The sequence below is a fragment of the Zea mays genome, chromosome 7 (genome assembly GCF_902167145.1).
Source record: "Zea mays cultivar B73 chromosome 7, Zm-B73-REFERENCE-NAM-5.0, whole genome shotgun sequence".
Taxonomy (NCBI): domain Eukaryota; kingdom Viridiplantae; phylum Streptophyta; class Magnoliopsida; order Poales; family Poaceae; genus Zea; species Zea mays.
Window position 1 is genome coordinate 163,138,153 of NC_050102.1, and position 27,059 is coordinate 163,165,211.

The following is a 27,059-nucleotide window of genomic DNA, read 5'->3' on the forward strand; positions in this document are numbered from 1 at the left end:
TTTGTTCTTATAGTATTCAAACCTGTGAACTTGTGAGTTTTTTAAACTCGACCAAACCTAGTACATATTGTCATTTTATTTTATAAACGAACAACAAACTTGTTATCTCTCTACTTACTTCCTAATTTTTATCAAAATAGTGAATGTATAAGTAGTTTGTGAGAGTATTGCTTGCTTGCTATTATAGTTTATACTAGCATTATATAGGTGGTGGATGGATAACTTAGTGTAAAGTCACTTAATTATATAACTTATTATTTGTATTTCATTCTCTCCATTAATAATTTTATACCAAATTATGAACTTGTTGTTCATCACATAAATTTTGGATCATGATCTCATTAATCATCACGTTACTTATTGATTATGAGAAGAACAAGTATATTGGAAATGAAACTCATGGGTAACCTGTGGGTACCCGCTAACCCGATGGGTACAGGTTTCGACAAAATTTCAAATCCTGTCATGAGTACAGATTTTTAATAGGTATAGATATTTTTTTACGGATATCCGTTACCGTCTCCAGTTGGCAGGGTATGTACTCATTACCATTGAATAAACATTAAGTTTCTTTAGTTAGTTGCTAAACCCGGCTGTTTGCTAGTTAATGGCTTCTAGTGCTGGCCGGCGTCGCCAAGATCATCCTTCCTTGCTCACTATACTAGTTTATTAATACTAGTTATCCTCGCCAGAACGGCCTTTCCAAAGTCCTATGAATACACCACTGTTTCTTTCTCCATCGGCTAGCTGTTCTTCGCACCCTGCACGAGAAACCCAAGGGAAGGCTCCTCCGTCTCTTTCTCCGAGGACCACAGGATGAACAATCTTCTCTCGGTATGTGCAGTTCGCTCTTGCAAGATTGTCTCTCCGTTTTTTTTTTGGGTTCTACGGAGTAGTTTTCATGCCGGGTATTTAGACGGATAACGAATGGCTTTTTTTTAAAACGAAGTGAAAACGAATGGCTTTTGTCATGTCGGAATATCTGTCTTTGAGGCCTGACTGAATTTCCTGTTGAGATAACCTGCAAATACCGAGATACTAAATTCAGTGCAAAATTTGCAGTGTCTGTCTTCATAATAATTTAGTAGCCAAATTCAGTGCAAAATTTGCTGTGGTTGTCTTCATGATAATTTAGTATAACGTGTTAGTTGGAAACTGCTGCGGGGTTCTGTTAATTCGATGACAGGATTCCTTTGAGAGGGATGAGAAGCCAGAAAGCGAGAGGGACATCGAGATGGGGAATCGAAATCCCAAGGACAACTCCGACTACGGTCTCAAAGACTTCTTTGAACAGGTTAGGTCTTCGATTTATAAAGAAAGCACACGTGCTGATCTGAAAGTTTTATCAGCTCTTCTTTTATGCAGTTTTATAGCAGTGGTAGTTACTAATCATGAAGACATAGCATTTGCTGTTTTTTTTCTTACGAGAAGTTCTTCTTTTTTCTCTCTCGCGGTTAGGTCAAGGAGATTGAGGTGCTGTTGGATAAGATGTCCAACATAGTTCACAAACTTCAGGTTATTACTGGACCCTTGACAACATGTTTTTTTTTCTGGGTTTCTGGTCGTATTAGTTTCGGACCCGTGTAACTAGACACAATTTATATTATATTTTGTGCAAATCTACACAGGAAGCTAATGAGGAATCCAAGTCAGTCACCAAGGCTTCTGCAATGAAAGGTGCAATGTGCAGCTTCACTTGCTGACACACAGACTGGTATCAGCATTCCTAAACTTAAAAACGCTCATCTGAAACAACTCGTCCTCCTCTTCCAGTGATAAAGGAGCGCATGGAGAAGGACATCGATGGAGTACTGAAGATCGCACGCAACGTGAAAGTGAAGCTGGAACAGATGGACAGAAACGTATGGACATTAAGCCTGACCATGTCTTCAGCGTGTGATTCACTTCACCCGATGCTCGCCAGAGCTCATTATTCTCCTCTTCGGTTTGCAGAATCTCGAGAACAGACAGAAGCCGGGGTGTGGGAAGGGCACCAGCGTAGACCGATCAAGGATGTCCATGACCATGTAAGATCCTCTTGCATTTATTATGCCAATGCAAAAGTAATCCAACAAAACGTCAACTTCGATTGCAGTGCATTGAAGAAGAAGCTGAAAGAAAGGATGAACGATTTCCAGGTGCAAATGACCTTGCTCTCTCCACCTTCTTTGTCCAAGAAAATTAAAGACTTGGAATCACATTGTTCACCATTCATTGCAGAATCTAAGACAAACTATACAAGAGGAGTACCGAGAAGTTGTAGAGAGGAGGATCTTCACAGGTATGTAAAACTTTTTTTTATCCGTCATTTCAGTTTGAGTTATCCTGTTGGCTGAATATTTACAAGCCTTAATCTTGAACCGGAACAGTCACGGGAACAAAGCCTTCTGAGGAGGTGAGATGGTGGTTCTACTTCTACCACGCTACACAAGGCACAGCGAACGCTTACCTCTTCTGACCAAGTTTTGGCACAATGCCTAGGTGATTGATCGTCTCATCGAGACCGGAAGCAGCGAGCAGATCTTTGAGAGAGCAATCCAAGGGACAGGTAGAGGACAGGTCGGTGAATAGCACTCCTACATTGTCGTTTATTTAATTTCACCTCATACTTTTATTGCCCATCTCAATGTGCTACGCGGCTACGCCTAACCACTCTTGCTTTTCGTTTCATGAAATTCCATCTATGTTGATATAGATCCTTGACACGGTTGAAGAAATTCAGGAACGGCATGATGCAGTCATGGAGATAGAGAAAAGGCTCCTTGAACTGCAGATGGTACAAGAATTGCAGCTTAGACGTTGTTTTGTTCGAAACATCGACTTAGATATCTTGTTACAGGATATAAGAACCTTTACTGTTATTTGTAATCTAATAAACCTATACCATGTACATCATTGGTCACATCAATTTCCAGACCGATCATGGCCACTAAACCATGGCGTGTGTTCTATTTATTTTTCAGATTTTTGCAGACATGGCGGCACTCGTTGATGCACAAAGAGAGGATCTAGACAACATAGAGAACCTGGTTCGTAACTTTACCTGTTCCTCTGATTAGTACATGCAACTGGTTAAAAAAAAGGCTGAATTTTATCAGTGCTACTGGAAAACTCAATCAAGTTCGAAAGCTGATCCATTGCCACCGTCAGGTTCAAAATGCTGTAAACCATGTGGTGTCTGGTACCGAGGCGCTACGCACCGCGAAGAGCCTGCAGAAGAAGTCGAGAAAGTGCATGTTGATTGCGATTATCATTCTGCTGGTAATTGCCGCCATAGTCGTGCTTTCGATCTTAAAGCCTTGGGCTAAGTAAGGAGGAGCAAGGGAAAACGAACACTATCTTCTGTTGCATGTATTCTAAGCTAATTCTTTTGGCTACACCATTCAGCTTATACCTTAAGTTTTTTTTTTTTTGGTGCAAACGAAATGAAATTTCAGCTTATCACATTATTCACATGCTGGTTTTTTCTCTGTAAATATGAAACTTCAGCTCTTAGTTTACGAATATGAAACTGATGATATCGGATTATCGGTAGAGTTGTTGTTACAACAGATGCTCACGAGGATGTTTGGATTAATGGGCTAATGATTAAGTAGCCTATATATTTTTTAGATACCAATTAGAAATGGGCTATTTCTAGACTAATAGTAAGAGCTAACAAGGGCTAATTAACGGTTCGAATCCATTATCCCTTATTTGCTTATAATGAATCCATTATCCAATTAGAAAATAAGGTTAGATGAGAAGTAGCTAAATTTAGGAAGTTCATTTATAGAGTTGTTGGAGAGGAGTTTTTAGTTTAGCTACCTAAATTATTGATTCAAGGAGTCTTTTAGATCAGAAATATTGGAGTTGAGGGCAGACAATTCAAATCAGTAATTGTTGAAACATATAGAAATGTGTATATTGATGAACAGACGAAGAGGATCACACGCTGATGACTTGTTACACGGAGGAACCCTACACTGGCTAACTAGTAACTAGTACTATCTACTTGCACATCACAGTACAGAGTAGTGTATTACAGCTGCTATCATTCTACACCGCCGTCGCGGTGGGATCCCATGGCCGCCGCGTGCCTCGCCGCCGACCACACAATAAAACTGAGCCGGAAGCCTCGCCGCGGCAGCGTGGGACCCATACCAGGAGAGCAGCCAGAACCAACGTGCAGCTCGATCGATGATGCGTCGACAAGGACTAGGAGTAGGAGCTAATAAAGAAGGAAGAATTAAGAAGAGAAATCGAAGCCAGCGTTAGAGCCAGCAGACGAGCTATGTGTCCTGATGGCTACTCCAGCCGCAGGATAAGCCTGAGGTCGCGCGTCGCGGCGGCGGCGGCGTCGACGGCGGTCGTCATGGCCACGGCCACGGCCTTCCTGGCAGGGAACTGCGGTAGCGGCAGCAAGCTCGGGTCGGGGGACGTCGAGAACGATGGGCCGGCGTACACCTCCGCCGCAGGCCTCGCCCTTCTGCCGCCGGGGTGTCTTCGCCCCGCCGCGGGGGACGATGTCCCGGCCGGCGGCGACCTCCTCCTGGTGGCGGTGGCGCCGGGGTGGTGGCTGTCGCTACCAGCTGCCCTCCGGCGCGCCGCCGCCGCCGCCCGGATCCTCTGCGGCGGCGCCGGCAAGAGGACGTTGCGCGCGCGCAGCACGTCGGTGGCCATGCCGACGACGGGAGAGGGGGAGGTGAGGGGGGAAATTTGGTCGGGCGCTGACGCTGACGCTGACCGCCGCTGGCGCTGCTAGCAGTTTGGTGGGTGTGGAATTGAGGGGCGCAGGCATATTATAGGAGCGGAGACGCGGAAGAGGGAGGGATGCTAGTGGATTCGGTCGACGCGTTCACCGCTTCTGCCCTGCGACTTCCGGCGTCCGGCGTGGTTTTGGTGGCCTTTGACAGCTTCCTCACCGCTTCGCTTGTGCTTCGGTCCTCCAGCGACCAGTCGACACCCAATGACCCAAGTACCCAACACGTTCGGCGCATCTTCGCGTCAGTCTCTTTATCTCTGAATTCAGTATGTACAGTGTGCTGGTATACTCCTACCTCAGTCTCTTTATCGTCGGCCGTGTTCTAGTAGCAGTCCCAACCCACCGCATCATCCATAAATTACCCATCTCTCCAATGCCAACATTAATATTACTTAATTGAATTTAATACTCATCTTCTTTCATTATATCTTGGATATCGTAATGAAACCAAATCTTATGCAAAACCTAATTTATTACTCTTTCTTCATTTAATTGGTTGCCACATTATTTTTTAGTCTATGCAGCAGCTGAATTAATACTGTAGAAACGGGAAGACGTGGAGGGTCCGCAACTCCAAGAGACTATATATATGGTTTTATAGAGGTAAATTTAGTTCATATTAAAAGAAAAGAGTATCTAATTGACTTTGTAAAGACTCTTTAAATTTAGTGGCTCTCTATCCTTCCACCTTCGCTCTCTATTTTTTTAATAGCATGCTTTACTCTTTATCTAGTCTGTATTAATCTAGTTCTGTTGACTTAGCCTAAACTTTTTCTGTAAAATCTATTTTAGAGAGTAGTTAAATCAGTAAATTTGATTAGTTTTTTTAGCTAACCTCTTGGAGAGACTCCTCTAACAGTCCAGCAACCTCGGCCCATCCGGTGTGTGCGTGGGAGAAGTGTGGCCCATCAAGACTGCGTGGTCGGCCGTCAGCGTGGTGTTGAAGGGCCGTGATTCGCGCGCCGCTTCCACTTCCGTTTCCCGATGCCCCCGTCCGCCGCCGCATGGTAGAGCTGACTGCACAGTGCACAGCACACCCGTTGTTTCGACTGCCGTCCACACCCCCGGGGAATGAGCTCGTAAGAGCATCTCTAACAATGACTCAAACTAGTGCCTCAAATTGAAATATAAGGCTCTACACAGGATAAACTACTTCAACAGTGCTCTATTTTATAAATTTTTGTCAAAAAACTATAGGGCACCCTTTCAAGTGACTCAAATATACTACACCGTAGTGGGCTGCCCTATAATCTAGATTTAGGGCTTTACTGTTGGAGCGAGGTGTTTTGTTGGTGCCCTAAATTCTATAAAATATACTTATTTTTAAATTATAGGACATTTTTATATGTCACGTTGTTGGAGATGCTCTAACGGATGGAGGCTGCAGCTATGTGTAGGGCTGGAAACGAGCCGAGCCGAGCTCGGCTCGGCTCGGCTCGACGTGGCTCGGTGCAGCTGCGAGCCGAGCCAGGCTCGGCTCGGTCATTTTGCGAGCCCGACCTAGAGGCTCGGCTCGGCTCGGTAACGGCTCGCGAGCCTCACACTAAATCACGTTTAGAGTATAAATTATATATTTTTTATTATATATAAGATAAAAAAATTATGTATAATATATTTTTAGACTACAATATAAGTGTATCACATATCAAGTTCAAGAAATTCAATAAAATAGTTCAAAACATAACAATAATATGGTATAATAGTATACTTGACGTTGTTAGCTCGGCTCGCGAGCTGGACCGAGCCGGCTCGGCTCGGCTCGCAGTTCTGGCGAGCTACAAAATCAGGCTCGGCTCGGACTCGTTTTGGCTCGCGAGCCGGCTCGAGCCGAGCCGAGCCTCACCGAGCCCGAGCCAAATTTCCACCCCTAGCTATGTGATGCTTGGTTTTCCAGCTCCGCCTCCTCACAAGTCACAACGGCTCTAGTCACAGCAGTTTCTGGTGATTCTCGGACGGAGTAGATTCACAAAAAAGGTTGTTTGGTAGCGTACAAACGGCCGTCGAGAGAGCTGTGACAAACAAAAAACGTAGACAGACACTCAGGCATGTTTAGTAGAAATCTCGAGCGTGTTCAGTACTTGTGATATTTTTAAATTTTAAGTTTTTGATAGTGCTCCAAATTAGCCACAAATCTGCAGATGTACGTGCTCTTGTCATTAAATCTGAACCAACTCATTTCGTTCCCGACGAAAGCGGTTGAGGAAACACGTATTCAAACTTAAAATTTATCGTGACATAATTTTATTCACGTTCCAACGCACGGACGTGGTCACAATACCAGTACCAAAAAATAAAAAAAAAATATTTTAACCCTGAGAACAGAGTACCAAAACCAAAATCATATATTCAATCTGAAGTGATAAATAATCTCACAGATTGACACCAATACTTTCAACCCAACCTGGGTTTTCATTTGGAGTCACAACTCAGAACTCCATCCGTACGTAGCTAGCTAGACGATTCGTTGATTCATTTATGCTGATTATGTTCAGTTTAGAACTTGGAAAGCAGCTTCCCCATTGCTGATGAACTGAACCCAGCTTATTTTTTTTTCGAATTTATTTAGAGCCTTCTCCGAATCATTCTTCTTCTGAGTCTTCATCAAATCCTGGATTTGGCCATAACTTGCAGGCCACTGCTCCCAGTTGCGGGCCGTGGATCCTTGAACTGCTCTTCAGTAACTCCTGTAAACAAAACAACATCAAAACTGTGTACGAACGATGGTTTATTTTTTTCCAAACAAAAAAAAAACGCTGGGAAATGAGGAACTTTGCCTTTGCCCATGGCTGCAGTCGAGGAGATGCCACCCTGCACAGCCTTGAGCACCCTGTCGTAGAAATTGGCGCCCGACCACTTCTGATGCTCCAGCGTCTCCACGCCGTTGATCCTCTCCTCCCTCTGGATCCTCTCCACGTAGGCCAGCATGCCGCGGCGTGCGAAGTCCCGCGCGAACGTGTCGGTGACGAGCGCGTCGGCGTGGAACCCGGCGAGCGTGATGAACTGCCAGACGTAGCCGAGGCGCGCGACGCTCGGGATGAAGGCGGCCATCTCGGCGTCCGTCATCCCGGACGCGTCCCAGTTGAAGGACGGCGAGAGGTTGTAGGCGAGCATCGCCTCGGGGCACGCCGCCTTGACGCCCTCGGAGAAGGCGGTGCACTCGGCCACGTTGGGGCTGGACGTCTCCATCCACAGCACGTCGGCGTGCGGCGCGAAGGCGCGCCCCCGGACCACGGCCGCCGCCACGGACCCCCTGAAGCGGTAGAACCCTTCCCTGGTCCGCGGCAGGTCCCAGTCCCAGAACACGGACGTGACGCCGAGGCTGGCGGCGATGTCGCGCGCCTGGTCGTTGGACACGCACCTGTCGTAGCCGCCGGTGGCGCGGTCCCACTCCTGGAGCCTGCGCTGCTTCTCCTTGGCCGCGACGCCGAGGCCCGCGATGGCGTCCCTGACGCACTCGGAGAAGGTCTTGAGCTGCGCCGCGGCCAGCCACTCGTCCTCGATGGCCTGGAGCTCCCTGCCGCTCTTGCCCGCCGACATGCCGGCCGAGAGCACGGCCGCGAGGCTCTGGCCCCTGAGGCCCGGGTTGGTGGCGCCGACTATGAACTGGTGGTCGCGCGCGTCGACGTTGGTCTGGATGAGCGTGGCGGCGACGGCGTCGGTGCGCGCGACGAGGACGGTCTCGACGCCCATGACGTCGAACTGGAGCCGCGCGGCGACGAGGCGGTTCACGTGCTCGGAGACGGCGACGAGCACCTTGCCCGCCATGTGGCCGCACTTCTTGGTGACGGAGGACTGGTCCTCGAGGTGGACCCCGGCCGCCCCGCGCTCCACGAAGAGCTTGCAGAGCTTGACGGTGGCCGTGGCGCCGCCGAAGCCCGTGTCGCCGTCGGCGATGATGGGCTTGAGGAAGTCGACGTACGGCGCCCGCGCGCGCTCGGCGCGGGGCAGCGACATGCGCGCCTCCCGCTGCTTGCGGTCGTGGTAGAGCTGCGCGAAGAAGAGGTGCTCCACCTTGTTTGGCACGGTGTCGTAGGGGTAGTCGGCGAGGTCCGGGCCGGGCTCGTTGGTGGAGGTGTGCGTGGACGAGCACTGCCACCCGGAGACGTAGATGGTGTCCAGGTGCTTGGCCATCATGGTCACCTGGACGGGGTCGAGCGCGCCGAAGGTGCGGGACGCGGTGCCGCCGGCCTGGTGCGCCTTGAGCGTGCGCCACAGCTTCTTGGCCATCTCCCCCGACGCGTAGCTCTGCCGGAGCGTGCCCCGGAGGAGGACCACGTCGCGGGCGGTGTAGGGGCGCTTGGTGAGGCGGAACCGCTCCGTGCCCCACCACGACTCCACCTCCGCCACCTCCGCCTCGAACCGCCCTTCCTCCTCCATGATCTGCATGCATGCACACACGTCCACACGGGACGAATAAGTGAGTTATTATCAGTTACGTACGTACGAGATCATCATGCACACGTACGCCTAGGCGCCTAGCATTAGCAACTGTCTATAGAACTAGTAAATCGAAACCGACCAGCGAAGGCACGGAGAACGGCGACGCCATGGCTGGTAGCGGGGAACACACACAGGGCCGGCGGGATAGGGGGCGGCCAGGGCACGCACTTGGAGATGACGAACTATGGCAAGTACGAAGCGTGCCTTGGTTGCGTCGTCGCTCTCGTATTTATAGTCAGCGGTGCACGCCCCAACATGCTGCTCTAGCTATAGATATCGAGCAAAATCATGCATGCAACTTGTACGTAACGTGCTGCCTCCAGCTTTCAATCCTTATCGTGTCAGAGGTTGGCATGGTCTGGTGCAGGTGAGAGATGGACCAGAGCCGCAACGGTGAGCGTAGCGTAATGGTGGACACGTCGTCTCGTCTCGTCTCATCTGTTACGCAAGGAGAACCAAAAAAAACTTGTTTCGCGCGCGCGCGCGCATGGAACGTTTTGGACAGTAGCAGTGGTTAGCTCTAGCTGCACACTTTCACACTACTGCAGCTTGAGATCGGTTGCGTGCGTGCTCCTCCGATCCTTGTTTCGAGTGAAACTGAGCTGACACCGGCCGGTGAGTGAAGACCGAGCTAGAGCAGGGACATTTTACACGGTTCCTGTTCCTTAGCCGACTGCCCGACTGAAAATTGTTCACTCTAGGGGTACAGTTTACGTTCCCAGCATTAGAAAGACGGTCGTGTGAGACAGGAAAATTTGGTAGAACACGGATCAGGGTTCTAGGACCTGTTTGCACCGCTACTACTGTCTACATTTCTAATACATTTAGGTCTTTTTCGGTTATTCCAATTTCAGGTAGATTAGATAAAAATCGAGGTGTATTCTTTTTTTTGAAGGATCAGGAGGGGGAAACCCCTACTGCGCATTTTATTAGAAAGCGAAAAGAAAAGGTTAGAACCTGGTACTTTTACAATCAATAAAAAGAAGGGAAAAAGAAAGAGAGAACTATTCCTATGTTTGCCACAAACTTAGCCAATTCGGGATTGAGGTGTCAAATTCCCCCCGCGCTCTATGAATGATCAGTCGTAATTCTCTACTAAATTCCTGAGTACAGCGGAGCACCGAGGGATCTTTGTTTGAAAACAGCCACTCGTTTCGGCTTTTCCAGATGCTCCAAGTCATAAGAATAATGATCTCCATAGAGAAGGAAACGTTGAGCTGGTGCATGAGGTTCACTGATGCCTCTTCAGGATTGGAAATTCTGGGCGGGGTAATGCCAATTGAGTTCCAGCAGGCTTTCGCGAAGTTGCATCTGAGGAAGAGATGGTAAAGGGTTTCCTCTCTTTGCCAAAGGCAGTTTTCGCAAGAATAGGAATCCAGCTCCATGTTTCTCCTTCTCAACATATTTCTGGTGTTTAGCCTGTTTTTGAGCCACAGCCAGTAGAAGACTCTATGCTTAGGCTGACATTTACTTTTCCAAACTAGTCTGTAGATAGGATGAGTCTGCATCTGGCCCATGGAAGATCTGTAAGCTTTATGGGACGAGAATTTGTCCGACCCCCAAATGTACTTCCATCGGTCGTGAGCATCATTAAGAACGATTTGCTCCCAGGACCCCTTGAGCACCAGAAATTGATCAAACGCTTGATCAGAGACAGGTAAATGAAAAAGACCATGAAACTGCTCTTGATCCTTGGCCTCTTTGATAGTCATTTTTGAGTTTTTGGCAAAGGAAAAAAGCTCTGGGAAAATATGCCTCGGGATGCCCTGACTCCACTGATCATCCCAGAACGAAATTGATCTGCCATTGCCAATAACGGGGATAGCCAGTCCTTTGAAGTTTGGCAGAAGCTTTACAATGCTCTTCCACCAGAAAGAACCAACGCTTCTATTGCCAGGGAGACCTCGAGTTAGATAGTAATTGTTCCAGATCAGATGCACCCAAGGTAAGTCGCTATGGTTGAAAAATTTATGCAAGAATTTAATTAGAAGAGCCTCGTTCTGAGATTCCAAGCGAAGAACTCCCAGCCCACCATTCACTTTCCTCTGAGTGACCGAATTCCAAGCAATCAAAGGTGGCTTCTTGGAGTTAATGTCATTTCCTCTCCACAGACAGTGCTTTCTGAAAATATCAATTTCCTTAATGATGGTTTTAGGAATCTTGAGCGTGCACATGAAGAACATTGGTAGAGCTGAGAAGACTGAATTTACCAATTCCAAGCGCCCAGCCTGAGACAAAAAGTTTGAGGAGCAAGACAGCCTCCTTTGAATCCTTTGAATAAGAGGTAAATAGTGTTCCTTTCTAGGTCTCACTAGGCCCAAAGGCAAGCCAAGATAGGTGAATGGCATCTCGCCAATCTGACAATTGAAGGTACGGGACAGGATCACCATTTTATCCGGAGACACGTTAATAGGGAACATATTTGATTTGTTGTAGTTAACCTTCAGGCCAGTAGAAGAGGCAAAAGAGTTGAGGATTGCCTTGAGGAAAAAAAGTTGCTTAGGGCATGCTTCCAAAATCAGAAGAGTGTCGTCTGCATATTGAATAATCGGGAAATCCTGTTCACCAATATCCGGCAAAGGTAGCTTGAGAAGATTCCGCATCCTAGCTTTATTGATGATGCTCTGAAGAAGGTCGGCTGCCAGGACAAACAGTAGGGGTGAAAGAGGGTCGCCCTGCCTAACCCCTCTCCTGCAATGGAATGGCTTACCAGGAACTCCATTAAGTAACACCGAGGAAGTGCCAGAGTGAAGGATGCTCCGAATCCAGTTGATCCACTTAGGGCTGAAACCTTTGTGGATCAGAACCTGGATAATCAACTCATGCTCAACCATGTCAAAGGCTTTCTCGAAATCTAGCTTGAGCACAATGATCTCTTTTTTTGAGGAGTGACAAAGGTGAATATATTCCAAGGCCCAGGCCAAGCAGTCTTGAATGGACCTCCCCTTGATGAAACCATACTGATTCTTGTGAATTAACCGGGGCATGAACGGTTGCAGACGGTTTGCCAACAACTTCGTTAAGATTTTCATACTATTGTTTAGAAGAGAAATTGGCATGTAATCCCCCACCTTCATAGGACTCTCTATCTTTGGAATCAAAACAATGAATGATCCGTTAATACTTCTGAGGCAAACCTGCTCATGGAAGAATTTATCACACAGATCATAGAAATCGGGGGCAATGACATGCCAGCACTTCTTGATGAAATTTGAATTAAAACCATCTGGCCCCGAGGATTTATCTGAAGGTAAGAGTTTTATGATGCTATCAATTTCTAGCTTAGAAAACGGATAATCTAACCCCTGTAATTGCTCATTGGTAGTTAAAAGTTCTGAAAGGTCAAACCCGATATCTGAAAAGTCGGACGACCCCAGTCTGCACTTGAAAACCTCCCAGAGAAGATCAGACTTATGCTCATGCTCAAAGAACATGGTCCCATTGTCATCAGTCAAAGTAGGGATTGAATTTTTCCTGTGCTTAATGGTGGCATGGGCGTGAAAGAAGCGAGAGCAGATGTCTCCATCAGTAACCCACCGAATAGCCGCACGCTGCTTCCAATAAATTTTTTGAATATTAAGCAAATCAGCCACCTTTTGTTGCAGAATTTCCCTGAAATTCCATTCCTCTACAGAAAGATCCCGGTGCTCTTCCATGTTGTCAATAAGCTCAATAAGCAACTTAATGTTCTTCACCGTTATATCAATTTTTGGCAGCGATCTCTGCCATTCTTTCAGAACCTTCCTAACATATTTGAACTTGGCAGTCAGATTCTTGGCCTTGTCGAGAATGCTAGGGATCCCATTCCAAGTAATTTGAAAAAGGTTCATGAAACCATCCAATTCAAGCCAGAAATTCTCAAACCGAAAAATCGTAGGTTTAGGAATTTTGGACTTAAAGGAAACCAAGCAAGGAACATGATCGGAGATGTCCCTCGGCATTGTCTTAGCATAGGAGTCCGGGAAGACGGTCGACCATTCTTGCGAGATGAAAAACCAATCAAGCCTCTGAAGCAGTGGTTCCTGCTGTCTGTTCGACCAAGTGTACGTGAGCCCGTGAAGAGGGATTTCAATCAAGTCTAAATTGCTTATCGCTTCATTGAACTTCAGCATAAGGTTAATATCCCCCCCCCCAATTCTATTTCTGTTCTCCGGCCGATGGATTAAATTGAAATCACCAACGAGGAGCCAAAGTTTGTCAGGAGGCATAGAAATATTATGCAGCCAGTTGAGGAAATCAATTTTCCCATGATGGGTACAAGGAGCATAAACATTGGTAATGATCCAGGAGCAAGCCGACAAGTTTGAAGTGAATTCCACCGATTGGGCATAATTATTTTGAAAGATAACATTTCCGGTAAGCCTAGAGCTCTTCCAAATGATAACAGATCCGCCCGAGTTCCCCATCGAGGGAACAAAAGCAAAAGAATCAAAAGGAGCAGGGCAAAAGTTTTTAAGGTAGGCCAAATCAAGGAACTCCTTCTTTGTTTCCTGCAAACAAACAACCTCACAACCCGCATCTCGAATAGAACAACGAATCGCATTCCACTTGGCGGTAGAGTTAATTCCTCTAACATTGTGGCTCAGCACAGACCACTCCATGAAGTTGACAGAATTGGGATTACTCATTGAGAACACCAGAAGTTTTTGGGACATACCCACACCAGTGGATAAAGTCCAAGTTAGTCCACAACCCACAAATTAACAGAATATTAAAACAGGCACGCCCAGGTGCCAGCCCAGAGTCCAAAAGACCTGCAAGAACCAAAAGTAAAACCAAGTACATCCAAAAGTTAATGGGGCCCACACACAAGCCCAGATCCCCCACCATCCGCCTAATGGTTGTCTTGTTGATCCTCATCAGATGAATCATCAGTTTTCTCATCTGCCAGGTCCTTCCTGTCAACCCTCCGCGGCCCAACAGGTCCCACAGACGATTTTTTTTGCTTCAGCCTCTGCTCAGACAGGTCATCCTCAGACAGGTTACAAAGCCTGGTGCCTAGATTCCGCAGTACCTTGGAGGATAGCGAGGGTGGGCCATCGAAGTTATGTTGGCACATGAGGCAGTTCCTTTTTGGACATGCCCCATGCCTGAACCCAGCATGTGATTCCTTCAATCGTTTGCTTCTTCTGAGTCCTGACTCCACAATGATTGGAGTCGGCCCACCATAACCAACAGAATCCTTGGAGACCCCAGAGGTGACATCCTCCAGGGAGGGGACAACTGGACAATCCTTAGGAACCACAAAAGGGATGGAATTCATTCCTTGCTCCTGCAACTTTGAAGGGATATCTGACAGAAGAAAAGTCTTGGACCAGTTGAAAGACTCCGGCTGAAGAAGATTCGAAAGAAAAAAGGGTGCCCACTTCTCAGGGACGTCCACCGAGTGATCAGTCAATCCAGCCGGAGCAAAGTATTTTGCCCAGAGCCTAGAGAAATGGACAGCTCTATTTCTCTCCTCAATCATCTGAAAGACGGGGTCAGGCTGCCAATCCTGATGAAACATGAAATTCATCTCCAAATTCTGATGGTGATTATTGTTAGGCAAATCAACATGGGCCTGAGGGGGCACAACCTCCAAATCCTGGGCCTGATCCACTTGAGGCGCCGGTCCATCAACCTCCTGAGGCCCATTGAAAGGGGCAGCATTGATGTCCATTCCATTCCCAATCAGAGCATGACCATTCACCGCAAAATGACCATTCGTGGGGGGTGCAAGCTGACCAGCACCAATGGAGCTATCAGATGACAAGCCAGAGTGCTGATTGCTGAGTTGCAGTTCTTCCTGCTGAATGTGTTGCTCCTCTTGCAAAGGGGGTTGTTGGTCTTGCTGAATGGGCTGCTCATTCACAATCCACTGGTCCCACTCTCCATGGCCCAAGTCATCCTGCTGAGCCGGCAGCACTCCACCCTCAGGCTCCGGAGGAAAGTTTAAGTCAAGCCCTGCCGGAGGCAAAGGTTGACCCAACCCGAAGAAGGCCAGGGGGAGCTGATGTCCATCCTCGGGGGCCGGAGGGATGGGGTCCTCATCCTGAGCCTGACCGCCAAGCATGAGCTACTGGATAATTTCACATTGCACCGTCCAGGAGTCCCCAGCAAAGCCCTCGGCCTCCGAAAAAACAATAAATTGGGGGACCTCCTCCAGCGAAGTGACTCGAACACGGAGCAGGGTTCTAGAGATATTACTTCGATCCTCCTCCCACAGAATCAACCTCCCAAACGACCCATTGGCGGCCTGCAGATACTCTGAAGAACGATAATCCAAGGGAAACCCCAGCAGCATAAGCCAACATTCATGGTTGAAGAGAAGGGCACGGTGGTTCCAGGCATCATTGTGACGGACCACAGAGAAAGTAGCGTCCAAATACTGCTGGGGACCAAGCAGAACCAAGTTATCCCGCTCCAACACACTACGGAATTGCACCAACACTTGTCCCAAATGCGAGCGCTGAATGGCACGGACACCAACCCTATGATGCTCAACAAGGTACTCCCTGACCACATCCCTAACCGCAGGGAACAAGACCTCGTGCTCCGGTAAAGGATGAATATTTATAATCGCCCAGTCCTCGTGAAATGGTGGCAAACGCTGCGAAACTGACCTGACCATAATCCCACGATGCTGGACCACCGCGGCGCTGAACCCTGGAGGGAGGAACGACCCCGGGTCCACGTGCCGGTACGCCATTGACAGATTCTCAGACGATCGCCGGAGAGCCAAGGGCGGAGAAGCGGGTTGGGGTTTTGTTGAAGTGACACCCAACGCGAGCTCCAAGGACGTTTCTGGCGCCTGTTCGGATTTTTTTAATAAAACCGCCTCGGCGAACTCACCGAAGGAGGCAAATGAAGGGGGAGTCCCACCCGTCAGAGACTGGGAGGAAGAGCGGAACCAGGACCCGAAGTCCAAGAGACGGGGTGACCCTTCCAAAGGGCAGTTACTTTCGAAGGAAGGGAACGAGGAGAGAGGGAAACCAAATTCTGATTTTTTACGTTTGCAGAACAATTCCAAATGTCCCCTTGCTTTACAAAAAAGGCAGAGAAAGGCTGAGGAAACCGAGCCCGACAAATCCAGCCTTCCAAGACCAAGCCCAGGCCTGAGGGGCCCATTACGCAGAATAGGCTGCCACTGCAACCTACGAGACCAAGGCCGCCCAACAGTTGAATTTGAAATTGACTTTGAATTTGAAAAGGAGCAATCATCACAGCCCCGACATCCGTGTCCAGTCCTGCACCCGTTAAGCCTGGGAAAACCCGCCGGAGGAGCAATCCCACGATGAAGATCACGCGACGAGGCCCCCGAGGTCAAAGAGGTGGCAGGAAACCTCGGACCCCGAGCTCCAAAAGGGAAACCCAATCTATTGAAAACAGAAGTCCTCGGAGCAATCAATTTTCCAGCTGAACAGGAAGAACGAAGATGTCGACGAACTGGGACCGCATTCGCACCAGTCAATGGCGGGCGCCTAACCACATCAGCGAATGAGATTTTTTTCCTACCCGAGACAAACCACCAGTTGGCATTCTCCTCCTGAAGGAATAATTTGAGTTCATAGTTCCAGTTTGGTCCACCCGAGTTCCACAAGTTGAAGAAAGCTTTGAATTCAGAACGAACAATGCATCTGGAATTGTAGATGTGAAACCCAACATCCCTGGAGGAAACCGTGAAGCGGAAAACCCGATCGGCAAGCGGGAGGACCATGAATCCCCTGGCAGAACCACCAAAAGCAGCTTGAAGGATATGACCAACCGAGACAGGATCAAGCCTGAAGATGCATCTTCCAAACGAGACAACAAGCCAGAATGCCGATGGGGAGCGCGGGCTTCCGGGGCAAACAGGAGAGGAAAACCGACGCCTAACATCCGTTTCAAAAGGCACCCCCGGCCGGAAGTCCAAACGAGACAAATCCATCCCCCAGCACGAAGAAGACCAAGCGAGAAGGGGGGGGAGGGAGAGAAGCGAGGACAGCGGGGGCGAAGAAGACGAAGAAGGGAGCAATCGAGGTGTAACCTCGATTTGTTATGGATTTTAATCCGACTCAATTCCATCCAATCTACATGGATTAACATCAAAATGAATAAGTCCTTAGACCATCTCCAACTACTTACTCATACTCATACCCATGTTCAAAATATACTTTACAAACAATACAGTCTATCACTACTGGACTCGCGTTCTTTACCGAGTGTCTAAGGCTATTTTACACTCGGCAAACGTTTTATCGGCAAATGATTCTTTGTCGAGTATTTTTTTCGGAGTGTCGAAAAACACTCGGCAAATTAAGAATCGCAAAAAACAAAAAAAATAGCAAAATATTTTTTTTAATTATGGGGACAACTCTCCGACCACGACCCATTATCATACCAGTTTACGTTCCCAGCATTAGAAAGATCAAAGACGGTCGTGTGAGACAGGAAATTTTGGTAGAACACGGCTTAGGGTTTTAGGACCTGTTTGCACCGCTGCTGCTGTCTACATTTCTAATACATTTAGCTTTTTTTCGGCTATTCCAATTTTATGTGGATTAAAGTAGATTAGATAAGGTTGAGGTGCATTTTGACATGTTATTGATTTTAATTCCACTCAATTCCACCCAATCTACATAGATTAACACCAAAATGAACAATTTCTTAGACAATCTCAAACTACTTACCTATACCCATATTCAAAATATATTCTACAAACAATACAATTTATAGTGCAAAACGGTGCAAAAGGTGTTTTTGGTGACCATATGGGTGAACTATTATACACTACACCTATATAGTCACTAAAAACACTGTTCTGCATCGTTTTGTATTGTAGATTGCACTGTTTGTAGAGTGTACATTGCACTGTTTTGCATCGTTTTGCATTGTATTGTACACTACACCTATATGGTCACTAAAAATATTGTTTTGCATCGTTTTGCATTGTAGATTACACTGTTTATAGAGTGTACATTGCACTGTTTTTGCATCGTTTTGCATTATACACTACACCTATATGGTCACTAAAAACATTGTTTTGCATCGTTTTATATTGTAGATTACACTGTTGATAGAGTGTAGATTGCACTGTTTTGCATCGTTTTGCATTGTATTGTACACTACACCTATATGGTACACTACACCTACATGTAATCTGTTGGGGACTCGTTCTCAAATGCTATGAATTAAGAACAAGGCAACATAAAATGTTAAATATTAATGTCCTTCGTCCAATGAAGCATTATTCCTTTAAGGATTAATGAACTTCGGACGAAGGTTAGAGACGATACAATGACGAAGGTTAAACCTTCGTCATTGAACTCTAATAGACTAAAATTAATAAGAAATATGAAGTATCAAAGACAAATAAATTATAAATGAACAACATCATTTTTATATTATCTCAATTTAATGTATTCGAATGTTAGATACATATATACCTCTGCCTTGGCAAAGATTGATTCCCGAGTGACGCGATTGCAATTACAGGAATGCGTGAACAGTAAAGGAATACTGTTCACTATTTATAGATACAAGACACAGCCTGTGAGGAATTACAATCAGGCCCCTCATAAAAGTTTACAACAACGACTCGAACACTTATGGACTAAAAGGTCATTCTACTTTTAGGTCGGTTTGTAATTCCGAAGCTTCACGAACGGCAACCTTCGGTCATCACGTACAGACAGCTTCAGCCGAAGCTGTTTCTTCCTGCAGGACCTTCGGCGACGAAGCATGATCCCAACAGTAGCCCCTTCGCGGTGCTAGATCATTTTTCGTAACGAGCTTGATCCGTGAAAAAAGTCTCTTAGGCTTCAGGAAGCCGAAGGTCCGAAAAACACCTTCCCTGAGCTCGTTGTCGAGAAACGATTCAGTTTCCGAACGCGTAGCGGTCCCACCCTGCAGGGTTACTATTTGGCCTCTGTGGTCCACTGCGCAGCGGGTGTAAGCAGCTGTTTGCCTGGTGTAAAAATCCTGACGATTCACCTTCTTACCTGCGGCATTATATAAACAGACGGGTAGGTGTGAAGTTACCACAACATTCATTGCTATTGCACTGTTTTGCTGCCAAAAATTTTAACCATAGCCGAAGCTTGACTCCCGCAATCAGACGAAGCTCCAGTTTAAAGCGTACTTCATCAGAAGAAAAAACTTCGGAAGGAAAAATTTTTTAGTTCCCAAAAAATTCAGATTTAAATGGCCAGAGTGCGCTCTACCGCTAGAATTGAGCGTGAGGGAGACGAAGCCGAAGGAGCGGAGACTGTTCCTATCTCCGAAGCGATGCAACGATCCGGTCTGGTGACCTCGGAAGAAATTCGTACTGCCGAGACGACAGAGCAGACTGTTGCCGAGACATAACAAGTTGCTGCCGAAGCAGAAGAAGGAAATATTGAGGAGGCTGATCCCGATGATGATTACCATATTGTCGTGCCAAGCAAGCCCAGTCACTTGGACTTCGGAAAGTCGACTGTCTCCAAGGCTGATCTCTCCAAGATGGTGAAGTCAGGTTATTTCAGTGAGGATGAGAAGAAGTTACTTTGCTTCGGGGGGGAAGAAACTACCCCGAAGCCAGGAAAGGATGAAATAGTCATTTTCAAGAGCTTCCTAAAAGCTGGGTTGAGATTTCCCTTAAATAGGATGATCTCTGATGTGCTGCAAAGATTTGGCATCTATTTTCACCAACTGACTCCCAACGTGATTGTCAGGCTCAGCGTCTATATCTGGGCTCTCCGAAGCCAGGCAGTGGAGCCATTTGCCGACAGCTTCTGTCGAGTTCATGAGCTGCATTACCAAACAAAAGCCAGAAAAGATGGATTGCATGAAAATTTTGGTTGCTATAACTTTGCTTATCGGAAAACCACGAAGTTTCCTGTGATCAGCTACCGAAGCAAATGGCCGGCCGGCTGGAAATCAGAATAGTTTTATGTCAAAGTTGACGAAGACAAAGAGAAGCTGGTTCAGAGCCCTCTTGAACTAACCTTCGGAGAAACAAGACCCCGATGCAGAATGGAAGTAGAAGGTCCAACTTGGGCTGCTCTGGGCGAATTCAAAATTATTGCAGAACATATTGGCACTAGAGATTTAGTGCAGGAATTCCTGGTCTTCAGGGTTTTTCCAACTATGAAAGAGTGGACAATGCCGAAGCTTAAAGGGGAAAAGAAGAAGGGGGAACTCGTCCGACTGCCCTACCATTATAAATTCAAGAAATACTTTAAAGTACCCTGCCAAGAATGGCTTAATACAATTGAAATAATGAGCAATGAAATTCTTGGGAATTACTCTAAGAAAGAGGACCAACTGATGACAGCGGCCTTCGGCACTCGCCGAAACGAAGGCTGAACAGGGTGCTTGATGCCATAGGATTTGAATATGCTGACTATGGCCGACTAGGCGGAGATGCTGGAGGCCCGAAGCAAAAAAGGCTTGCTAGCACTACTGACGAAAAAGTCGTCAAGGCAGCAAAAAAGGCTTGCTAAAAGGTCATTCTACTTTTAGGTCGGTTTGTAATTCCGAAGCTTCACGAACGGCAACCTTCGGTCATCACGTACAGACAGCTTCAGCCGAAGCTGTTTCTTCCTGCAGGACCTTCGGCGACGAAGCATGATCCCAACAGTAGCCCCTTCGCGGTGCTAGATCATTTTTCGTAACGAGCTTGATCCGTGAAAAAAGTCTCTTAGGCTTCAGGAAGCCGAAGGTCCGAAAAACACCTTCCCTGAGCTCGTTGTCGAGAAACGATTCAGTTTCCGAACGCGTAGCGGTCCCACCCTGCAGGGTTACTATTTGGCCTCTGTGGTCCACTGCGCAGCGGGTGTAAGCAGCTGTTTGCCTGGTGTAAAAATCCTGACGATTCACCTTCTTACCTGCGGCATTATATAAACAGACGGGTAGGTGTGAAGTTACCACAACATTCATTGCTATTGCACTGTTTTGCTGCCAAAAATTTTAACCATAGCCGAAGCTTGACTCCCGCAATCAGACGAAGCTCCAGTTTAAAGCGTACTTCATCAGAAGAAAAAACTTCGGAAGGAAAAATTTTTTAGTTCCCAAAAAATTCAGATTTAAATGGCCAGAGTGCGCTCTACCGCTAGAATTGAGCGTGAGGGAGACGAAGCCGAAGGAGCGGAGACTGTTCCTATCTCCGAAGCGATGCAACGATCCGGTCTGGTGACCTCGGAAGAAATTCGTACTGCCGAGACGACAGAGCAGACTGTTGCCGAGACATAACAAGTTGCTGCCGAAGCAGAAGAAGGAAATATTGAGGAGGCTGATCCCGATGATGATTACCATATTGTCGTGCCAAGCAAGCCCAGTCACTTGGACTTCGGAAAGTCGACTGTCTCCAAGGCTGATCTCTCCAAGATGGTGAAGTCAGGTTATTTCAGTGAGGATGAGAAGAAGTTACTTTGCTTCGGGGGGGAAGAAACTACCCCGAAGCCAGGAAAGGATGAAATAGTCATTTTCAAGAGCTTCCTAAAAGCTGGGTTGAGATTTCCCTTAAATAGGATGATCTCTGATGTGCTGCAAAGATTTGGCATCTATTTTCACCAACTGACTCCCAACGTGATTGTCAGGCTCAGCGTCTATATCTGGGCTCTCCGAAGCCAGGCAGTGGAGCCATTTGCCGACAGCTTCTGTCGAGTTCATGAGCTGCATTACCAAACAAAAGCCAGAAAAGATGGATTGCATGAAAATTTTGGTTGCTATAACTTTGCTTATCGGAAAACCACGAAGTTTCCTGTGATCAGCTACCGAAGCAAATGGCCGGCCGGCTGGAAATCAGAATAGTTTTATGTCAAAGTTGACGAAGACAAAGAGAAGCTGGTTCAGAGCCCTCTTGAACTAACCTTCGGAGAAACAAGACCCCGATGCAGAATGGAAGTAGAAGGTCCAACTTGGGCTGCTCTGGGCGAATTCAAAATTATTGCAGAACATATTGGCACTAGAGATTTAGTGCAGGAATTCCTGGTCTTCAGGGTTTTTCCAACTATGAAAGAGTGGACAATGCCGAAGCTTAAAGGGGAAAAGAAGAAGGGGGAACTCGTCCGACTGCCCTACCATTATAAATTCAAGAAATACTTTAAAGTACCCTGCCAAGAATGGCTTAATACAATTGAAATAATGAGCAATGAAATTCTTGGGAATTACTCTAAGAAAGAGGACCAACTGATGACAGCGGCCTTCGGCACTCGCCGAAACGAAGGCTGAACAGGGTGCTTGATGCCATAGGATTTGAATATGCTGACTATGGCCGACTAGGCGGAGATGCTGGAGGCCCGAAGCAAAAAAGGCTTGCTAGCACTACTGACGAAAAAGTCGTCAAGGCAGCAAAAAAGAAAAAGAAAGATTCTGAAAATATTAGCACTGAAGAGTTAAGTCCTGAGCCGAAGGTGGCTACAGCAAAAAAGAGAAAAAGTGCATCCCCAGAGCCGGAAACGCCGGTCCGAAAAGAAGATACTCCTGCTTCTCCTTCTGCTATTGAAGTAGAAGAAATTATGAAGGTAATGACTGAACCTTTGCCTTTCAGGCTAAGTCCGCTGGCACTGGAACTGACGAAGTTTTTTCAGAAGGTCAAGGCAGCTTCGGCAGTAAAAAGCCCTGTGAAGCCAAGAAAGCAGAGAATTATTCAAGTAACATATGTGATACATCAGACGCTGCCACCGGCAACGGTGCCAAAAATTGTTTTTGCTGAAACTGCCGAAACCGAAGCTTCTGGAATGAAAACTGCTGAAGCTGAAGCCGAGGCCGCCGAAGAGTCGAACCTAGAAACAACAATTGAGGCTATTGACAATATACTCCTGAAAATGGCTGAAGAGGAAGCTACCGTGGCTACAGTGAATAGTGAATACGGCAACTGAGAAGGGGAAAGAGCAAATTAATGAAATTTCAGAAGAAGAAGATTTCAACTTTCAAGATTTGATCGGACAAGAATTAACAGACGCCAAAAAAGAGGAGTTGAAGAAATATGCCATATCTTGCGGATACAAATCAGGGGCTATGCTATTTGGTGGGGTCAACGAAGGGAAACTAGGATGCCTTCGGAACCGCACCGAGGCCAAAATTGTCAGAACCCTTTCCAAAAGCATTGGCTTGCTGAAGCTGGAAGCGGACTTGTGTCGTTATCAACGACACCACATCGCCGGAAGCTTGTTTTTTGCCAACTTCAAGGTAACAAATATTTTTGTTATTTTATTACTTATTTTTATTAACTTTTGGGTCGTGTTCTAACGAAGATCATTTCGACATAGCATATTATTAAGCAAGGTTCTGAAGATGCAACAAGATCTGGAGGAGGATGAAAACAAGGCCGTCATTCAAGATTTGGCTGATAAAATTGAAAACCACGAAGCCAATCTGAAAAAGAAAGACTTCGCAATTCAAGATCTTAAACTCATGGTCAAAGAGCACGAAGGTGCATTAGAAAAGAAGGATTTTGTTATTCAGACCATGGGGGGCTCTTTGGCTGAAGTCCAAACTGAAAATGACAAATTAAAGAATGAACTGCTCCGTCAATCAGAAAAATTCGAGCAAGAAAAGAAATATTTTGAAGCAAGCCTGAAGGCTGAAGTGGATAAATACTCAAATTTGCAGAAATCCTTTACAGAACTTCAGGAGAAATGCTTAAGCTCCGGCATCCGATGTGTGCAGCGGCTGAAGGACGTGTTTCATTCTGTCGGAGCTAGCTCTTCGAAATTTACACTTTCAGCTGAAAACTTGCCAAGAACATTAGAACATATTGAAGGCGAAGTTGATGTCCTTGACGAAGTCATTGGTGGGCATGCAGACTTCTGCGCCCTGGTAGCTTCTCGGGGCACAGCTGTTGCTTTTTTGAAGGCTGGCTGCACACATGGAAACATTATGAACAGACCAAACTTCAGCTTGTCAGCTTCAGATTTGTTAGATATCCCAAGCTTAGCTAGAAGTATCGGAAATAGATTCATGACCCAGATCTGGGTAAGTGGCGGGCGGAGAATGGCAGGCGACGAAGCTCGAAGCCATCTTAAGCCGGTAAAAAACTTATGTCTGTTACTTTTACCTTCTCCTTTGAAATTTGTACCTTTCTTACTGTGCTGTTTGATATATACAGGATGACGAAGCTGAAGATTGACAATGCTGAAGTTTGACAAAACTGAAGACGAAGCCTTAGCTGAAGCTTAAAATTGCTTATAATGTGCTTTCCTGCAAAAAATCTTAGAGAAACTCTTGTAATATAGATATGGAGTAACTTATGCAAATTTGTACATACCTTGTAATATATTCTGTTTCCTTTAACCGTATCCAGTCTGCTTTGCTGTGGACGAAACTTTTCTTTTGAGCCGAAGGCGAAAAACACCTTCCCTTCTTTTCGTACACAACGAAGCATAGAAAATTTTTCCTTCGAATCTTTTCCCTTCCTTTTTTTTCTCTGAAGCACCTATCTTTTTTGTGTAGCATGATGATGATTCTATATATGTCTAAATGGATGTTTATGACATGATGATATGTTATGTGCAAATGAATATTAGGACACATGCTCAAAAAACCATAAACACGGCCCTTCATCCCCTCAAGAATGATAAAAATCTTTTTGCCGTTTACTTTTCGGCTTCACCGTTTACTTTTCGGTGTATCAGCGTTGACTTTTCGCTGTAAGCCTCCCTTAGGAGCTTCTTCGCCTTTTACTTTCGGCGGAATCAGCGTTTATTTTTCGCTGTAAGCCTCCCTTAGGAGCTTCTTCGCCTTTTACTTTCGGCGGAATCAGCGTTTATTTTTCGCTGTAAGCTCTGCATTCCCTTAGGAACGACTTTTGAGCTTCTCCCTGTTGTCTTTTCTTTCTCTTTGCACTCGAGGGTGCGTTCTCAGCTTTTACATTTACATTTTTGGGGGATATCGCTCTTATAGAATTGAAATAAGGAAAAGAAAAATTACATGTTGTGGCCCCATTAAAAACCTTTCTCCCCCTTTGGAAAGGAAAAGGGTGCCACAAAAAAGAATATAAAAAATTACATCAAACTAAACATAATATCTCTGAAGCTCATCCGCATTCCATGATCTAGGAATGTCATTGTCGTCCAAGTCCTTCAACCTGTAGGAACCAGGTCTTGACGAAGATATTACCAAAAAGGGGCCTTCCCACTTCAGCTATAATTTGCCTACTGTTTCAGGGTTAGCTACTCTTCGAAGTACCAAATGTCCTCGTTCAATGTTCTTCAACTTGACCTTTCTATCACGCCATTTTATTGTTTCAGCTTGATATTTATTGATGTTTTCCACAGCTTGGAGTCTGATCCCCTTAATAGCATCTTTTTCTACGGAGCAATCAGCTTCGTGTTCGCCCTCTGCCGAAGCTACTGTCCTTATTGATCCTGTTTTAGCCTCTTCTGGGGTTATTGCTTCGTCACCAAACAACAGTTTAAAGGGTGTAAAGCTTGTTGATCTTGAGATGGTTGTGTTATGACTCCACACCACTTTGATTAACTTGTCTGGCCACTTTCCCCTCGGCTGATTGAAGATTGACTTCATTATTCCTGTCATTATGATCCCATTGGCTCTTTCAACAAGTCCATTTGATTCTGGGTGTCGGACTGATGCAAAATGAATCTTCGTGCCGATTTGATTACAAAATTCTCTGAAGGCTTCAGAATTAAACTGTGTCCCATTATCCATAGTGATAGCCTTCGGCACTCCGAAGCGACAAACAATGTTTTGCCAGAAAAACTTTTGAATAGTAAACAAAGTTATTGTGGCTAAGGGCTTCGCCTCAATCCATTTGGAAAAATATTCCACTGCCACCACCACGTATCTTAAGTTCCCCTGTGCTGGTGGTAATGGACCTAGCAAATCCAGACCCCACCTTTGCAACGACCATGTGGGTTGTATTAACTGAGTTAAAGACGAAGGTTGTTTTTGATCTCTTGCACATTTCTGACAACCTTCGCACTTTTGAACTAGATCCGCTGCATCCGAAGCTGCCTTTGGCCAATAAAATCCTTGGTGAAAAACCTTTCCAAGCAAAGGTCTAGATCCAATGTGAGATCCACACAGACCTGCATGTATGTCCTTCATTAATTCTATACCTTCGGATCTGGATAAGCACTTGAGCAGTGGGGAACAGACCCCACGCTTATATAGCTCCCCTTCTATTATGACATATGGTCGAGGTCTTGCTTCTATTCTCCTGTTATAAGCTTCGTCGTCTGAAAGAAAATTACCCTGAAGGAAAGAGATAATTTCAGTTCTCCAATCTTCACTATAAACAGGGGATATGTTGAGGATTGCTCTTTCAAGAAGCTCGATCGAAGGTGCTTTTATTGTTTCAAAAAATACTTCCGAAGGTATGGGCAGCCCCTGGGCTGCTGACTTAGCCAACAGATCAGCGTATTCATTTTCTCCACGAGGAATATTTTTGACAGAGAAACCCTCGAAGGAAGCCTCAATCCTTCGGACTGTATCTAGATAACCTTTCAAGCTTCGGGTCTCTTGCTTTATAACTTTTGTCAATATGACCAGAAATAACTTGAGAATCAGTTTTAAGAATGACCCTTCTGATTCCCATTGCCTCTAGTTTCCGAAGACCCAAAAACAGAGCTTCATACTCGGCGATGTTATTTGTGCAACTAAAATCAAGTCTTGCCGCATAACAAGTTTTAACTTTGGAAGGTGAAACCAACACAGCAGCCGCTCCTGCTCCGAAGGTTCCCCAAGACCCATCGCAAAACACTGTCCATGCTTCGGCGTCTTTATTTGTTTCTTCCTCCTGAGCCCCTGGCGTCCAATCAGCAATGAAGTCTGCTAACGCCTGGGACTGAATCGAAGATCTATGAACATAATCAATACAAAATTCATTGAGCTCTGCAGCCCATTTTCCAATTCTTCCAGTAGCTTCTCGGTTCCTCATGATATCCTTCAGAGGTTGTGAAGAAGGGACAACTAT

The 27,059-nt window shown here is 46.1% G+C and overlaps 3 protein-coding genes across 3 annotated transcripts; 1 reads left to right on the top strand and 2 right to left on the bottom strand.

Moving 5' to 3' along the window:
* The first annotated feature begins 631 nt into the window (after nt 1-631).
* Nucleotides 632-3,470, top strand: LOC103633246 (putative syntaxin-131). The gene is made up of 13 exons (XM_008654942.3): nt 632-834; nt 1,187-1,294; nt 1,459-1,515; nt 1,629-1,677; nt 1,774-1,862; nt 1,954-2,027; nt 2,096-2,138; nt 2,221-2,281; nt 2,370-2,395; nt 2,482-2,559; nt 2,696-2,776; nt 2,964-3,029; nt 3,151-3,470. Exons 1-13 carry the CDS (start codon nt 817-819, stop codon nt 3,310-3,312), a joined length of 912 nt encoding a protein of 303 aa, XP_008653164.1. The 5' UTR covers nt 632-816; the 3' UTR covers nt 3,313-3,470.
* A 409-nt stretch (nt 3,471-3,879) lies between these two features.
* Nucleotides 3,880-4,836, bottom strand: LOC100285353 (uncharacterized). The gene has a single exon (NM_001158245.2). The coding sequence runs from the start codon at nt 4,660-4,662 to the stop codon at nt 4,288-4,290; it is 375 nt and encodes a 124-aa protein (NP_001151717.1). The 5' UTR covers nt 4,663-4,836; the 3' UTR covers nt 3,880-4,287.
* A 2,233-nt stretch (nt 4,837-7,069) lies between these two features.
* On the bottom strand, nt 7,070-9,373 carry LOC103633249 (isocitrate lyase). Its single transcript, NM_001301519.1, has 3 exons — nt 9,264-9,373; nt 7,519-9,124; nt 7,070-7,428 (listed from the first exon to the last, which is right to left on the bottom strand). Exons 1-3 carry the CDS (start codon nt 9,291-9,293, stop codon nt 7,346-7,348), a joined length of 1,719 nt encoding a protein of 572 aa, NP_001288448.1. The 5' UTR covers nt 9,294-9,373; the 3' UTR covers nt 7,070-7,345.
* Between the last annotated feature and the right edge of the window lie 17,686 nt (nt 9,374-27,059).

Bases quoted from the DNA above. Each gene is read 5' to 3' on its own strand.
- LOC103633249 (NM_001301519.1), bottom strand. From the start codon at position 9,293: ATGGCGTCGCCGTTCTCCGTGCCTTCGCTG. The intron at 9,125-9,263 runs GTCGGTTTCGAT...GCATGCATGCAG, and splicing joins CGTTCTCCGTGCCTTCGCTG to ATCATGGAGGAGGAAGGGCG. The intron at 7,429-7,518 runs GCAAAGTTCCTC...TTTTGTTTACAG, and splicing joins GACTGCAGCCATGGGCAAAG to GAGTTACTGAAGAGCAGTTC.
- LOC100285353 (NM_001158245.2), bottom strand. From the start codon at position 4,662: ATGGCCACCGACGTGCTGCGCGCGCGCAACGTCCTCTTGCCGGCGCCG.
- LOC103633246 (XM_008654942.3), top strand. The intron at 1,516-1,628 runs GTTATTACTGGA...AAATCTACACAG, and splicing joins ACATAGTTCACAAACTTCAG to GAAGCTAATGAGGAATCCAA. The intron at 2,282-2,369 runs GTATGTAAAACT...GAACCGGAACAG, and splicing joins AGAGAGGAGGATCTTCACAG to TCACGGGAACAAAGCCTTCT.